Below are 17,093 nucleotides of genomic sequence, written 5' to 3' on the forward strand. Positions count from 1 at the left end.
CTTCAGTGGGTGCACACACCAACTGGCCAAAAAGAAGTTTCTCATACAAATCACTTATTCCATCATTTTGAGGAGGTATTCGGGGGTGGGGGAAGCAGTAAATAAAGACAGACAAAATCTTTCATGTAGTTCACATTCTAGTAGGGGAGACAGATAAAAAATAAGCAAGCAAATTCTACTATTATGTTAGATAGAAGTAAAAAGTAATGGAGAAAAAAAGAAAGAGCAAAGGCCAGGTGAGAAGTGAGCAAGGCATGCCTAATTTTAAATGCAGGGGTTAAAGAAGGCCTCTACTGAAAGGCAATACTGGAATACAGATCATCCTATTCCACACTGAGTTTTTCCTGTATCTCACCGCACTTACAGATCTGCCTTGTTCCCTTTTATTTCTGTACATTTTTCCCGGGGGTACATGTGCTCACGCAGAGAGAGACATAGAGAGGGAAAATGAGAAAGCACCCCCTCCAGGCAGAATGGTCACACCGCAATCCCTTCTCTGGCTCTCCCTCAAGATTTTGGGCACAAACACACACACTTGGCATACTTCTTAGGCCTCTGAGCCTGGACTCAAACTCAACCATGAAGAATCCAGCTGCCTCATCCACCATGCCACCAGCTTATTCCTTTCAGTGACTCCACAGTACTCCACCATTTGCATATACTATAATATTGCTGGGTATTTTGTTACTTCCCATACATGGAATGTTTTGTACTAATCCTGTTATCATTTGTTAAATGATCACTTGAGTGCTTATTATAAAGAGATCTGCAGCTTGTGGTATAAAGCCTGATTAAACAGAAAGCCATCTAAATTAGGTGTGGAAAGCTATGGATGCAAGTCCTCCTTCTGCCACTCTATCCAGGCAACCTTGCGGTGTCATTGAGCATTCACCACTTCCTTTCTTACGTTAGTATTCTGGCCTCATGACAGGGCTTCCCCTTTCCCACCACATTTTAAGCTGCTCTATTGTCCAACAAGCTAAGAGTGATGTCTGTACCTGGAAGTCGAGGTGATGTCCTGCCTTCCACAGCCTCAGTGCCAAGTGACCTGTAACTCCTATGAACCCAACAACTATAACCTTAAAGCTGACAAGTGTTCCACATTCTCCACAAAGAAAGTTTATGTTAAATATTAGGGAGCAGTTTTCCTCTGAGATTTGTGCACCATCTCCCCTCTAAGGAAGAAAGCACATACATGTCCTTAAACTAAAAGCAAAAAATACCTTGGGGCCAGCAGATGGCATGGAGGTTAAGGCACTGAATCCCACATAGGCACATAGGCAACTGCTTGGTTTGAATAGCTCCAGTAGCTTGAATGAAACTCATGTGGCACATGTATGCTTTGTGCCCAAAATCCTGAGAGAAGAATGGAGGAGAAGGGCTTGCAGTGTGGCCATCATGCCTGGGGGGAGGAGGCAATTTCTCACTTTCTCTTTCACTCACTGTCTCTGTCTGGCAAGGGCATGCTCCCTATGGCAAAAACTAAACTAAAACAAAACAAAACAAAACCTAACTTTCCAGTAATGTTTATTTATGCAGATACAGATGTTCAGAACTGAGGCATATGACTGAACAGATTTCACATTTAATGGAAGATTAATTTATTCATTTAATTAATATCTGAAGCGGTACCTGAAATATGTCAGCACTCTGCCAGGCACCTCAGAAAAACAAATACCAATTCAATATGGCCCTTGCCCTTGTCACCGTCCAGGCTCTTATCAAAGATAGGACAGTAAGAACAACTCTGCCACAGGGTAGTTTGTGGTAAATGGTACCCAAGGCAATACCATAGGAGTTAGAGAAAAGGGAGAACACTATTATTTATAGCCCCGCCAGACGAGACATAAACAAGAAGAGTGTTCAAGGGAAGGAGGTGGCCCAAAGGGACTTTTGAAGAGATGAGTGTGTGAGTTTGAATGGGAGTGTGTTTATGGGAGTGTTGGGAATACATGTGCATAGTAGGTGAGCAATAATTGCACTATAAGCAAAAGCCCAGAGGTACTATAAAGGGAACGTTAACTAGACCCAGGCGTAAATACAGAATGTGGGGAGTGGGTGCTGATGAAAGGGAGTGCTGGGTGGAGTAAGACTAGCAGAGAGTCCTGAGTGTCCTACTTTGTTATCAGACATGAGATGAATGAATTCAGAAAGACACCAACAAAAGCACCAATAATTTCTCTTTATTGCTTTGGCCTTTTTTCAGAGAGGTACTCCTTGGTTTTATATGTTCTACTTCAGATTCCTCCATTTTTAAAAATTGAGTTAATATTTATATTCGTGCCCATAATTTAAAAAGGAAAACAGTATTATAAAGGCCTGTAACTAAAAACAGTAATCCTGGACCCAATATCTCCCTATTGCCTCTTCCCACTTCTCAGAAGAAACTTTATGTTTTTGGTTGATTTTTCTTTTTTGCTGTTGCTATGAAAGATACTCATTTGCCAGAGTGAATAACCTCCTTTATAGGTAAGACTTTGGCACCAAGCGATGGTTCTAGAGATAATCTGTGGTTGTGCCTAGTGTAGAAACTAACTCACCCCACTAAGGAGGCTGACTCCCACCAAAGCAGAGGAAACCACTTTTTACTTTTCTTCTTTTTTTTTTTGAACAGAGATTTTTTGCTATAGGGTACGTGCACTCACTGGACAGATAGAGAAATGGAAAGTGAGAAATTACTCTCCCCAGGGGAATGGCCATGTTGCAATCCCTTCTCATCTTTTCTCTTCCTGGGATTCTGGGAAAACACGCACATGTACTCAGTTTGAGTTTCAAGCTGCCTGTCCAAGACTCAAATGGCGATTGGCCACATGAAAGTCCAGAGGCTTAATCAATCACTATGCTACCTGCTGGCCCCACCACTTCTTTTTTTGTTTAAAGAGACAGATGTTTACTATACAGCAAATGCTCACTGGAGAGACAGAGAGACAAAAAGCCAGAAATTACCACCTGGAGGGATGGCCACACTGCAATCCCTTACCCATTCTTCTCTCGGGATTTTGGGCACACACATTTTAAGCTGCCAGGTCCAGAACTTGAACCTCACTTGACTACGTGGGAGTCCAGTGATGTAACCATTACGCCATCTGCTGGTCCCTGGCCCCACCACTTTTCACTCCAATAATTGCTTCCCAGTATTCAAGTACAGTGTGTATACTGTTTTCTTAAATTTGTCGCTTTCAGTGATTACATAATGTCTTTCCTCATGTCTACAAACATGAGGAAAATTTATATCATCACCGCATCGCAACAAGCATTCTTCCCTCATCTTTCCAGTGGGCTAAATAGCAATTTGGGATTAATTGAATATTATGTTTATATTATTATACAGTGTAACACTGTTATGTGTATGTGTGTGCGGGTATGTATGTGTGTATATATATACATATATATATATATAAAAGTATGTATATAACACTGTTAAAACCAAGGAGCATAAGAGCATACTTTTGCTCTTATTCGATGCCTCATCTCCCTTGGCGGTATCGTGTCTTTCATCTTGTCTTTTTTTCTTTCCTTTTTATTGTTTACTTCTTTTGTGTATCAACTACTAACTTTTCCTGAACCACCCAAAGAAACTATAAAACTTCTATTTAAACTGTATTTCTTACATGATGACCCTAAGCAGTTCACCTGTCCGATCTATCTTTCCCTTGAGGAGCCTCCCATCCAGTCCTTCTGGTCTAGTGCTTTTCCAGGCCGGCTGCCCACCTGTTGTCCTGGGACTTCTTTTTAACACCATCTTGCGAAATCCCCGTGCCTCTCTCCTGTGTTGGATCCCCCGTTTCCTGGAGCCCATGGTTTCCTCTTTCTCGGTTTACACCCTCATTTTTGTAGAGCACATTTTCTAGTAGCTTCCTGAGAAAAAGGACATGTGAAGTAAATTTGCTGAGACTTTCTGTGTCCGAAAATGTCTTCATTCCACTCTCACACTTGCTTGCTAGGTAAGCTTGTGATTGAATTCTAAGTGAAACATAATTTCCCCTCAGCATATGTTGGCTGTACTTCACTGTCTTTTAGCTTCTAGAACTACAGCTGAGAAGCCTCATGCCACTGGTATTCTTGAGCCTTTACCTATGACCTGTACTATTTCTACGGAAAGTTTTGAAATCTTTTTAATCTTGTTCTGAAATCTCATGGTACTGAGCCATAATGAAGATCTTTTCTTATCCATTGTTCTTAGTACATTCTGGTTCCTTTAAATCTGGAAACTCAGGACTAACGGATGGCATAATGGTTACATCTCTGGATTCCCACATGGCTTTCTATGATTCGAATCCCAGACCCAGTGGCTTCAAACTGACCCTGGGCATGTGTGTGCGTGTGCCAAAGATCTTGAAAGGAGAATGGAGGAAGAGGGATTGTGGTGTGGCCATCTCCCCTGGGGGGTGCTTTCTCACTTTTTGGCTCTCTGGCGAGCAAATGTGCCCTAAAGCAAAAATCCCTCTCTTAAAAAAAAAGGAAGTTCTTGTTCCTTTTTTTTTTTTTTAACATAGGACACATATGCTTGTTAGAGAGACAGTGAGAGACAGGAAGAGGAATTTGGGGCATGTACATACATATATCTGGCATGATTTTCAAGTCATCAGGTACAGGACTCAAACCATCGTCAGCTATGTAGGAGTCTGGTGCCTTAGCTACCACACCAGCTGGCCCTCTACTATTTTGTTTAACATTTTTTTTTTCTTATATGATTCTTTAGTACTTGTCTTTCTACCCCTTTTCTTTTGGCTCTTTCTGGAATTGCTATGGTAAAATCCTCAATGAACCTCATCGACTGAGGCATTCCATTTCCTACCTCCACCCACCCTGTCTCTATCTCTGCCTATTATTCTACTTTCTAGAAAGTTTACCTGACTTTATCTTCTATAGCTCTGGGTAATTCTTTTTTTTTTTTTTTTCCTATTAACACCTTTTTATTCAGTTTTTAACAATATCAGCAAGAATCAAACTTGTCAAATTTTCCAATGGCAATTTCTCCACACCAGAGGTAGTCATGACTCTCAGAGCAACAATTTGGGTATTTCCTGCCTTCAAAATGTTTATCAAATCCTGTATTGCTAACAGGCTTTTAGAAACACATAGAAAATAAGAAATATTCCAATGAATGAAACATATCAAATGTCAGTAATAAGCGACACATTCTTTGGGGAAATGGCTGTTAAAAAATCCAGTCTCTATATGCAAAGCAAGGAAATTGTCTTTTTTTTCTTTTCTTTCTTCTTTAAAAATCCATTACTCCTAAAATGTCATTCCTCAAAACTGGAAGTGAAGGACTGAAAAGTCAGCAGAGGAAAGGGAAAAGGATGAGCACACACCAGTTAACACAGAAGTAAAATTGTACAAACTTAAGCAGTTTATAACAGACTAGAGTAATACGCCAAGATACCACAGGCTGGTTGAAGAAATTCACCATTCTGCAGGAACTAGGATTTGTACTGCTGCATGAAGATCAATGAGGAACTATCACTGCCTTGGAGCAATGCCCTTTCCTACTCCAAATCCTGGTTTCTGTATCATGTCTTCATGGGGAGAGCCTCTCATTCCACTACCCAGCCCACCTTGAGGGCCTCCAGGTCCCCGCAGTTGGTTATCTCGATGGTCTCCTTCCCTGGAAGCTCGAGTCTTTTCTTCGACATTCAGATGGACCTCACCTCTGAACATGATGGACCTGTTGCTAAGGACCTTCTGAATAGGCTCAGAATCATCAAATACAACAAATCCATAATTGGGTAATTTCCCACCACTGTTAATGCATAGCTAGCTCTAGCACATTCCCATAATTTTGAAAGAAATCTTTAAGCTCTGACTTTTCCACCTCATGAGGCAGGTTGTCAAGAGTTGGTGACTATCAGGGTGTCTCACAATCCTTTGGGGTTCAATATCACCTTGCTCGCCAGTCTAATGGATTGGTCTGTGTCCCCTTTGTGGAGGAATATTTATTTGTTGTTCTCACACTCTTTGATCCCTCTGAGACCTCTGTGGTAGAATCTGAGATTCAGGCTTGGATTCTGGATGGGGCTGTGAAGTTGGTACTTTAACAACATGAGGTGGTATCCCAGTAACTGGAACAGCTCCACTGGGTAGAAGGTTTTTATTGGTTACAGATGCCCAAGAAAATGTCCTCAAGTCTTCCTGTACTGTCTGAGCTATGTCTGTACTTGCTGGAGAAGAACTCTTCTGAGCATCCTCAGGGGCAGTTTCTTCTAACACTGGCTCAGACTTTTCCTCTTGGATTTCAGATACAGGTTCTTGCTCTGGTTCTGGTTCAGGATCAGGTTCTGGTTCAGCAACAGGCTCCTCTAAATGTTCCTCTAAGTCATTGCTGACACTCTGATCATAAAAAGTTCCAGAATCATCAGGTGCCACCTCAGGTGTCTGTTGTCTTTCTTCAGGTTCCTCTACTTCTTCCTCAGATTCCTCCTGAGGCTCAGTGACAAAACCACCAAAAACCTCATCTTGGTATCTGAATCATTGTGAACATAAAATTTATTTGTAACAGAACCCTCAGGAACAAGGACAAATGTCTGCATGAATCTCTTCAAAGTCTGGTTGTTGTTAAAAAGCAATCCCATCACCTGGACCACCACCCTATCATTTAGAGTGGCATGAGCATCAACATGGCAAATCTTGGTGTGGCAGTTGGTGAAGTTTTGTGACATCACTTTCCTATGAATTTCTTTCTGTCCATAGACAGTATCTGTTAGTTTTCCATTTGAATCCAATCCCCCATGCACATAAGAACTTTTTCCATAAACTCTATGGAGCATGTCTGGGGCTGGTTTAACAGTGTGTAATACTGTCTCACAAATTCCCACCCAACCAGCAGTGGACTAGGCTTCTCCATAACCATCACTTTGGTCAATTCAACCTGTGTGGCTAAGGGGGAGAGGAACAAGCTTTGCTCCACAGCATGTAAGACGACAGAAACCCCTCATGCAACTGCATCAGCACACTCTCTGGGTAATTTTTTTAAACATATTAAAGTTCAATTTCCAAGAACTCTTTCTTATTTTCTGATTATTTCTTTGCTATAAATGCCTTTTTCATTTCATAGATATAATACAGTCTCTCATCTTTCTGAAGATATAGGTTATTAAAAACATCTTTTGCTTCCTAAATTATCTATGTTTTCTCTGAGCCCCCTTAACCTCTTTTCCTTTCTCTCTGTTTTAATCTCTATATTTTATTCTATATTTTATGTTGGAAGTTATCTTCAAGTAGCTAGGGATCCCTCACATTCATTTATATTCAAGACAGTTATATATACAAGTTGGACAACCTTAATCCAAAGATTTGAAACCTGAAATGCTCCAAAACACAAAACTTGTTGAGTACCAAAGTGATGCTCCAAGTGAAAATTTCCACACATGACCTCATTTGATGGGTTGTAGTAAAAAATGCTACAGATATATTGTGTAATTTTCCTTCAAAATACATTTATAAGATACATATGAAAGTGAAATAAATTTTTTTATTTAGTTTTGAGTCTCATATCCCAGAAAGCTTATTGTCATATGCAAATATTCTAAAAGAAGTGCTTTAAGATTTTGGATTTTTCAGATTTTAGAATATTTGCATATGCACAATAGGCTATCTGGGTATGAAACCCGGATCTAAACACCAAGTTTCCCATTGTTGTAAATAGTATTTTTATATGTACTTAATATATTTCACTCTATTTTAATTGATTTATTCAGGAATTCCTCATGTTATCCCAAATCAACTACTAACCACTTCACAAGTACTTTTAGGGAAAGTCTTTTTGTTTTGTGTTTGTTTGTTTCTGTTTTTTTGTTTGTTTTTAGTTTTGCTATGTGGTAATGTGTTTGCTTGTTTCTGTTTTTTTGTTTGTTTATTTGTTTGTTTTTAGTTTTGCTATGTGGTAAACTCACAAGAAAGAAATAGAGAGAGAAAAAATGAGAGAGCACCCCCTGGCAGAATGGCCACACCTTAATCCCTTTTCTTCCATTCTCCTCTCAAGATTTTGGGCAGGCATACACATATACTGAATGTGTTTTTCAAGCTGCCGGGTCCAGGACTTGAACCATGCAGTCAACCGTGTGGAATCCAGCTGCCCTATCCACTGACCAAACCTCAAGCTGGCCCTTACCAAAATCATCTTAATTCTCTGTATTTTCTAGGGAGCATCAAGCAAAGAGAAGTTAGCCTCCTTCCATACATTTATCTTCACAGCATCTCTCTGTTATCTTGGCTCCAGAATTTGGACCAATATCAACTTGAAGTAGATACTACATTAATTTCTTAGTGCATAAGGAGAAATGAAGGAAAGAAGGAAGCAAGGAAAAAAGAAAGACAGGGTAGAAGAAAAGGGGGGGAAAAAAGGCAGACAAAAGATTGCTATAAACAGAACAGCAAGAAGATGGGCCCAAATTCTTAAAAATAAAATAGCAGGAAAATGAGCCTAAATAAATAACTATACTAAGAAAAGCTATGTAAGCTTATTAAATAAGAAAAGAAATTGCAAAAATGCATCTAGCTTTAAGATAACTAAAACATAATTACTGACTTGGAAGACAGGAAGAAATTTATATCAGAATGCTAACTGTTAAACTCAATTCTGTCATTCAATACCATATACTCAAAATTCATATGGAAAGCACTATTTCCATCAAAAATTCTCATAATTATATGTCCAGATTATCTTCCAATTATGTACCGACTTTTCTCCTTTTTTTTTTTTTTTTTTTTTCCCTAGGGTGTGTGCACTAGCCAGAGAGCTAGAGAGAGACAGAGAGAGATAGTGAGAAGGAAAGTGAGAAGTCACTCCCCCCCCAAGGGGGGATAGCCATGTCACACATTCTGTTTTCCTCCATTCTCTTCCTGGGATCCTGGGCACACATGCAAACACACCTGGCATGAGTTTCAAGCCACCATGTATGGGACTTGAACCATAGTTGGCCATGTGGGAGTCCAGCAATGTAACCAGTATGCCATCTGCTAGCCCCTCAACTGACTCTAAAAGCTCTGAAGTGTCTATTTTTTGCTTAAGAAGGCATTCATGTGTGTATTAACAAATGTACATATGCATATATTATTCACCTCACCTCTCAAAGAAATTTAAGGCAGCTTGCTGTTAATCCTTTTAGTTGCATATACTTTTATTTTCCTTTACTTATTTTTATTTTTATACTTCTTAAAAATTTGTCTACCTAATATTATGTAATTATTTCTATCCTCTATCATGCTCAATTGTGGCCAAGAACATATTTTTCAAAAATTTGCCAGATAGCACAGGCACTTGCCAGAGAGAGAGACAGGGAGGGGATGAAGGGAGATGAGTAGTGAGAAAGCACCACCCATGAGGGATAGTCACATCACAATTCCTTTTCTTCTATTTCCCCTTTGGGGATTTTTGGCATGTACATACATGCAAAATTCAGCCAGCATGTTTTTCAAGCCACTGTGTCTGGGACTCAAACAGGGCAGCCCACCATATGGGACCCAGCCCCTTAAACCAACATGCCATGAGCCGGCCCAGTCTAACAGCTTTAAAAACAAAACAAAACAATGCTATCAATAATAAGACTAACATAGCTATGGTCACATCATTGAACTTAAAAAGGTGGCAGATCTTATAGTCAAACAGATGTTGCTTTAAGTCCCAACTCTACCTTTTACTAAATGTATGACCTCAGGGAGCTAATAAAATCCCCCAAAGAAAAATGGGCATAATATTTTCTATTTGCAGATTTTTATGAGGATTAAGTCATATGATGTATATAAAGAAATTGGCATATTATAGGTGCCCAATAAATATAAACTATTAAAATCAGAACATAAGATGCTATTGAAAACTTTATACTATCTAAAAGAACACCTTTTTTCCAAGTGACTAGATTTTCACCTCTATTTCTAAGGTATCACACCCTTCTAAGCTGGTCACTAGAAATCAACTTGTCAGTCAGTTACTGAAGAGTGATGAGAAAATCATCTATAGGCAATTAGGAAAAGAAATATGAATGAAGGAAATATTAGGGGACAAAAAGGAGACCAGAACAACAACAACAAAAAAAACCACTAAGGAAAACATTTGTCTTTGGATCAGTTTTTTAACCTGTAAGGAATCCAGTTTATAAAATTAGGAGGTTGTCTATTCAGCCATAAAAAAGGAAAGGCCCTGGAATTAGAAAGTGAACAAATATGGAAGATTGCTGCTGAGTGAAGCAAGTCAGGCTATGAAAGAGAGACATTGTAAGTCTCCACTTAACATATACTGACTGTCCCCACTCTATGGTAGAGACTGAAAGACTGGAGGACATAAAAGCATTAAAAATTGTTATGGACACTAGAGACAAAGTGAAAAGACTGTAGGAAGGGAAGAGCATAGGATAGGAAATTAGGGAGAAAAAAATAGAGAGGTAAGACGTGTGGGACACAGATACAGTTTATTATCTGTTGATGAGGATGTGTGTTGTATTCTCAACTGTGCTGAACTGAGGTGTATATCACGTTGGGTAAAGTCTCTTTACAATCTAAAAGATGTATAGTGATTAAATGTATAAATAATAAAAAATGTAAAAAAAGTGTAAGGACTTAAAAAAATAAAGGGGCAAACTTTCCTTCTGTGTGTGTAGGGGTGAGAATTAGGAGGTTGTATGAAGCCCTTCAAAAATGCTCATGATGAAGAGTTCTGTAGTTAGATAGTTCTGAGACATGCCTTCCTTATCTCAAGCCCACCCCCTTCCCAATTCTTAAAGTTTCACAATACATATTAGTACACTCAAGGTACCTGCTTGGTTTTGTATTACTTGGAATTATGCAAACTTATATAACTACAGACTCTTCCTCACTATTTTCTTACAGATGATACTGTTTTCTTTTTTTTTTTTTTTTTTTTAACTAGCCAGAGGGCTCATGTACCCAATGGAGAGAGAGACAGAGAGAGAAAGCAAGAAAGTAACCCTTATAAGGGGTGGCCATGCCTCCATAATCTCTTCTATTCCATCTCTCTCTCCTTTCAGAATTTTAGGTGTGCATGCACATATGCCCAGCATAATTTTGTTTTTTGTTTTTTGGTTTTTTTTTTGGAGAAGTTTTTTTGCCATAGGGTGTGTGTGCTCGCCAGACAGACAGAGACACAGAGAGACAGAAAGCAAGAAATCACCCCCCAGGGGGGATGGCCACGCCGCAATCCCTTCTCTTCCATTCTCCTCTCGGGATCTTGGGCACACACGCACATGTGCCCGGCGTGAGTTTTAAGCCACCGGGTCCAGGACACAAACCGTGGTCGACTACGTGGGAGTCCAGTGACATAGCCATTACGCTAACTGCTGGTCCCATGCCCAGCATAATTTTCAAGTCACTGAATCTAAGACTTGAACCACAGGGTTGGCCATGCTGGATTCATCTGCCTTAACCACACCACTGGCTGGCCTGGTAGTACTTACATACATAGTTTGAGAAAAAAATAAATGAGTTGATCTGTAACTTCTCATTCTAACAAATGTTCTTCTGAGTTTAACAACTTCGGCTAAATGTCTTGATTAAGGAAGAAAGGAAAAATAGGTTTAATATTTTTTATTTGTGAATGCCTTCTTCCATAATAGCATATAAATTTTAGAATGGGGGAAAATCTATTATGATTTCAATTAAACCGAATAATTCTAAGTATAGCTTAATATTTCATCTTTTTGGTATTATCAGTATCATGGACAGCTGAACCATTGGCTGAACTGCTGCAGCGTTCATTTGATTTGGTTATGAAGACATTCAGATTACTGGGACACATCTGGCAATTTTGGCAGTCAATGAATGAAATGAATCAACCATGTAGTGATCAGACTGCTCAATGATCAAGGTGACCGAAACAGAAAATAACTCTGAGGTAAGTGAATCCTTAGGTTGCAAGACTATATCACATAAGAATACAGTTCAAAAGGGCATTTATGAAGAATCAATTTCAATGCTTTCTCTATACATTAAACTGTTAAAATGATTAATAAAATACTTTCACTCTTTTCTGCCAATATACCAGCATTTCCTTTTATCAGGAAAGAAGGGACTGTGCTAAATATTGCTGGGAATAATGGGTATGTAGCAGGAAAAGGTCTAAGATCCTACCAGAAAAATATCCAGACACTAGCTCTATCAATAACTTTCCACGTAGCCATCCCTAAGCCTTTTTTTTCTCACTTGTAAAAATATCTATCTTCAAGGAGCTTATAGATTATACTAAAATAACTTCTTACATTACAACATCATTCTTATCTACACAGCAGAAATAAAAGTGAATATTTTGGTGTAATGAATGTAAAAAATCTCCATTTTTTTTTTTTTTGGAGAGGTTTTTGCGATAGGGCGCGTGTGCTCGCCAGATAGAGAGAGACAGAGAGACAGAAAGTGAGAAATCACCCCCCAAGGGGGATGGCCACAGAGCAATCCCTTCTCCTCCATTCTTCTCCTGGGATCTTGGGCACGCATGCACACGTGCCCGGCGTCAGTTTCAAGCCACAGGGTCCGGGACGCAAACTGTGATCGACTACATGGGAGTCCAGCGACATAGCCATTACACTAACTGCAGGTCTCTAAATCTCCCATCTTAACTACAGGAATTTTATGAGAAACTATTGTAATGTTTTCCCTTCTCTTGATATAACTCTTTTCCTCAAGTTTGCTAAGGTTTTAAAGTGTTTGAATTATTTATAAATTTTCATTAAGAAGTCTATTTAAAAAAACCCTAAACACTTTTTCTACTTATCTAAAATAAATTTGTTAAAAAAACAACTCTAATATTAAAAAAAAAAATGAATGTGTAAGTAATATGATGACCAACCATGTAGGTTTGTCCATTACCGAGGACATTCCTACTGTGTGGCATCTTCTCCTGCAAACTGAGGTACTGGGACATCTTGGGTGATACCCTGAGAGAAAAATTGTATGTGGCATGGATACTGTATCAGAGAACTATAATTTTAAACTCCCAATAGAAATACTCTTCTTTCTTTTGCTAAACAGCTGTGGGAAGTAATCAAATACCAGATGGATGAATGAATTTAAGTGACCTTTAAATTTCTTTTACACCAATGGTTCTCAATTCTGGTTTCTTAGTAGAATCATCTAGTTAGCTATTTTAAAATGATATTTACTCCATGATTTAACTCATCTAAAGGTAAATTCTTGTCATGGGCATATATGTTGGAAGCTCCTCAGCTGATTTTCATGTAGCTAGCACTAGAAAACATTACTTATTATTATTATTTTTTTTTTGGAGAGGTTTTTGCTATAGGGCGTGTGCACTCACCAGACAGAGAGAGATAGAGAGATAGAAAGCGAGAAATCACCCCCTAGGGGGATGGCCACACTGCAATCCCTTCTCCTCCATTCTCCTCTCAGGATCTTGGGCACGCATACACACATGCCTGGTGTGAGTTTGAGCCACCAGGTCCGGGACTTGAACCACAGTCGACTACGTGGGAGTCCAGTGACATAGCCATTACGCTAACTGCTGGTCCCAAGAAAACATTACTTTTCAGACATTTTGAGACTCAAACTATAGGTCTAACAAGAAGTTTCAAAGCAAAGAGAAATCCACTATGATATCTGGCTTCTAAACTATATTATGTGCATTTCATCTTTCTCCAGATTAGTTTTTTCCTTGTATATCTTTCATTGTATATCTACTGTATACTACGGGGTACAGTACGGTTTTTCAAAGTGATGAGTAATAAACCAAGAGTATAGATACTCATCTTATTCAATATTGAATATTACATTTTGCACATTTGATAATAGTTCTACTAGTTTTTTTTAATTTTTGGAAGTATATATAGAACTATCAAAGACATTTTCCATTTTGCTGTGGCATACTATTCCACAACCTATTCTATTTTTTGTGTATATGTACACACATATTTTTGTATGTACACACACTGTTTTTAAGAATTATTTTTATTTAATTTTACTTATTTTAATTTGACCAGAGAGGAGCACAGAAGAAAGCAAGCCATCAGGTCCAGGACTTGAACTGCGGTTGGCCATGTGGAAGTCCAATGCCCTTAACCACAATGCTACCTGCTGGCCTATATGTGTGTATATGTATATATATATATACATTTATCTTTTTTTTTAAGAAGTTTTTTGCCTAGGACACATGTTCTTGCCAGAGACAGTGAGAAGGAAAGTGAGAAATCACCCCCTAGGGGGGATGGTCATGCTGCAATCTCTTCTCCTCCATTCTCCCAGGATCTTGGGTTTGCACATACATGCACCTGGTATGAGTTTCAAACCACTGGGTCTGGGACACGAACCATGGTTGGTCATGTGGGAGTTCAGCGATGTAACTGATATGCCATCTTCTATGCCCAACCTATTCTAATTTTTAATATGTACTTTTGCCTCTGTTACTACACTATTTTAAAAAAATGAGAACCCCCAAATTGACTTTATTTTTACTTATTCACCTATATTTATTTATTCACCTATTGTTCATGTTTGCATTCTGACTACCAATTACCAGCATCTGTTGATATTCTTTTTTTTTTCGGTAAACTGTATTAGGCACTGTGGATCCAAAAAGATTTAAAATGAAAGGTTCTGCCTTCAGGAGGCCTATGGTAGAATATATTCAAGATGATTAAATGACTGAATATATTAAAGGTGACTACATCAAAGCAGATGACCAGAGCAGCTCAAAGAGGAGCTCAAGCAGAGGAGCTCAAAGAGGAAATGGCAATGGCCTGAAATGGCTTAGAACATTGTACACAGTAGTAGAATTTCAAGGGGGCTTTGAGGATGGATAGAATTTCAATTAGAGCCCCAGAAAAGGCATTCCATACAGGAGGAAAAGTAGTGGGGGGATGGGTTACAAAAATCAGATTACTAAAGCTAAACGTATGTACAAATAGTAAAGTTCACACTCTGAGCAATACAAACTATAACTAAAGATGTCCATAGCTTCATACGAGGTCAACTGCTGAGCAAAGGAACATAATTAGCCCCATCACTTTTTTTTTTTTAAGAGAGATTTTTGTTATAGAGTGTGTGTGCTCAACAGAGAGACAGAGAGAGACAGAGAGACAGAAAGCAAGACATCACTCCTCAGGGGGGATGGCCATGCCACAATACTATCTCCTCCAGTCTCCTCTTGGGCACACATGCGTGCATGCCCGATGTGAGTTTCACGCTGCTGGGTCCAGGACTCGAACCACAGTGAACTACATAGGAGTTCAGGGACAACTATTACACCAACTGCTCATACGGCCCAATCACTTTTTGAGTATTATTTATGATTTTGAAAAGAATTAGACTGGCTAATTCTGACTGAACACTTGGTTCAGCACAAGCATACAGACAACCTTGGTCTCTAAGGCAGAGAAAGTCACTGAACAGCAACAGGGCAAGTTCTCTCTCGTGCTGGGCCCACTGAGATGTGACCACCCCGGTACTGAGGCAGAGGCTGCTTACTTCGATCACTGTCAAACCCCTGAGGTGCCTACTCTCTCTGATCCAATGATGACTGAATGTTGAAAGAATAGATTTAGAATGTACATCGTGTAAAAGTTTTGTACTTATAGGTATGTTATGTGATTTACCAATCACTGATTTTCAATTACTTTCATAATTTAGAGGCTTTGCCTTGAATTTTGGAATTAAAGCACCTCTGTTCTATTTGCTGTTGCCCTAAAATAGCCTATTTTCATACCTACTCCAATAGCTGATCTTCACACAAGGTATTAACTAAATGCCAATGAATGATCTGGGTATTCATCGACTCAGGAAGTTGGTTGGCAAAATTAACATTTAGAAGTAGGCACCACTGGTTATTTCACACATTATTAACTTATATTACAATTCAAATAAGCTTACAGCTGGCAAAAAAATCTCTTCTGTAAAGTGATCTCAAACATAATAGGCTTAATCAGAGATAAATTAAATTAGGCAGCCATGCATAGTACAGCATATTAATTCTGAGTACTTATTAAATACATTTTCTGTTATCACTGGTGTGAACAACATTATACACAAACAAATTCTTCAAGAGGGTAGCAAATAAAGTTTATGTTTGAGATGCTATGTGCCTGGCATTTTCCCATGCCTTCTTAAAATGTGAAATAATCTTTTCTGCTAATAATGGCACTAGGTTAAGTCTTCATAAATGAGTCAAATTTACTTCCAGGCAATTAAGTAAAAGAAAAGGAGACAAAATTGTTGAGTGTTGTTTTGGGTTTTTCCAAAGGGAACTTTCTGGCGTTCTTTGGCAAATTAAAAAAAAAATAAAATAAAAAAGGCATTGATGAATCACAACTGGAACGTAATTGTCCAAAATATGAAGAAGGGACTATTCATTATGTTAAAAATCAATGCATTTTATTCTCTATTTTGGGTGACTTATGTCACCTTTGAAAAACTTGCAGAAGGAAATTAAGGTTGAGTGTTATTTTGTAAGCAAGAGCCTACCATTCTCTTTCTTTCCTTAAATGGAGTAGTCTAAACTAGCAAGATAGCATTCAGATTCCACATGCTAGCAAATGATGCTTTTGTGTGTGAAAGAAAACTAAGAGATAAATCTAAGCCTGTACACACAGATAGATACAGACACAATCCTATTACCTTCCTTGATGTGCTTTGCCAAGCTATTTAAATTTTTTAAAAGTTCATTTATTTCTGGGACCAGCAGGTGGCCTGGTAGTTAAGGTGTTGAACTCCCACATGATCAACCATGGTTTGGGTCTTGGACCAGGTGACTTACTTTCTCAATTTCCCTTTCTCTCTCTCTCTCTGGTCAAATTAAAATAATAATAATTAAAATAAAATAAAAATAATTATATTTTAAAAGTTGATTTATTTCTTCTGTGAGAAAGAGAGAAACAGAGAGAGAGAGACAGGCACCCCAACAGGGTCCTCACACTGCAGTCTCCCTCCAGGCTCTCAGTCCACTTGGGTCATAGGCAGGAACAAATGTGAGCCTGGCATGCACAGAGAGACAACAGATGTTAACTTAGACCCATCCCATGTGGACCAGCAACACGGAGCACTGCATCACCACTGCTGGTCCTTTACATTTTCAGTAATCTTCCCAGCTTTTCAATTTCTTTACCTAGAAGCAATTCAACTTAGGCATGAACCCCCCC

The 17,093-nt window shown here is 38.8% G+C and overlaps 1 protein-coding gene and 1 pseudogene across 7 annotated transcripts in view; both read right to left on the reverse strand.

Moving 5' to 3' along the window:
* The window catches only part of ENOX1 (ecto-NOX disulfide-thiol exchanger 1), a 548,245-nt gene that overhangs the window by 280,454 nt on the left and 250,698 nt on the right, over window positions 1-17,093 (reverse strand). For 6 of the 7 annotated variants that reach the window (XM_027767432.1, XM_027767431.1, XM_027767428.1 and 3 more), the window contains one exon: window positions 3,712-3,858. The exons of the other annotated variant lie outside the window; for it this stretch is intronic. In XM_027767432.1, the coding sequence (XP_027623233.1) occupies window positions 3,712-3,799 (88 nt within the window). In that variant the 5' untranslated portion in view covers window positions 3,800-3,858. The remainder of the gene's footprint in view (window positions 1-3,711; window positions 3,859-17,093) is intronic. 7 annotated transcript variants of the gene reach the window in all.
* LOC102490185 (ras GTPase-activating protein-binding protein 1 pseudogene) lies at window positions 5,360-6,853 on the reverse strand (annotated as a pseudogene).

The sequence above is a fragment of the Tupaia chinensis genome, unplaced genomic scaffold (genome assembly GCF_000334495.1).
Source record: "Tupaia chinensis unplaced genomic scaffold, TupChi_1.0 Scaffold144262_1, whole genome shotgun sequence".
NCBI lineage: Eukaryota > Metazoa > Chordata > Mammalia > Scandentia > Tupaiidae > Tupaia > Tupaia belangeri.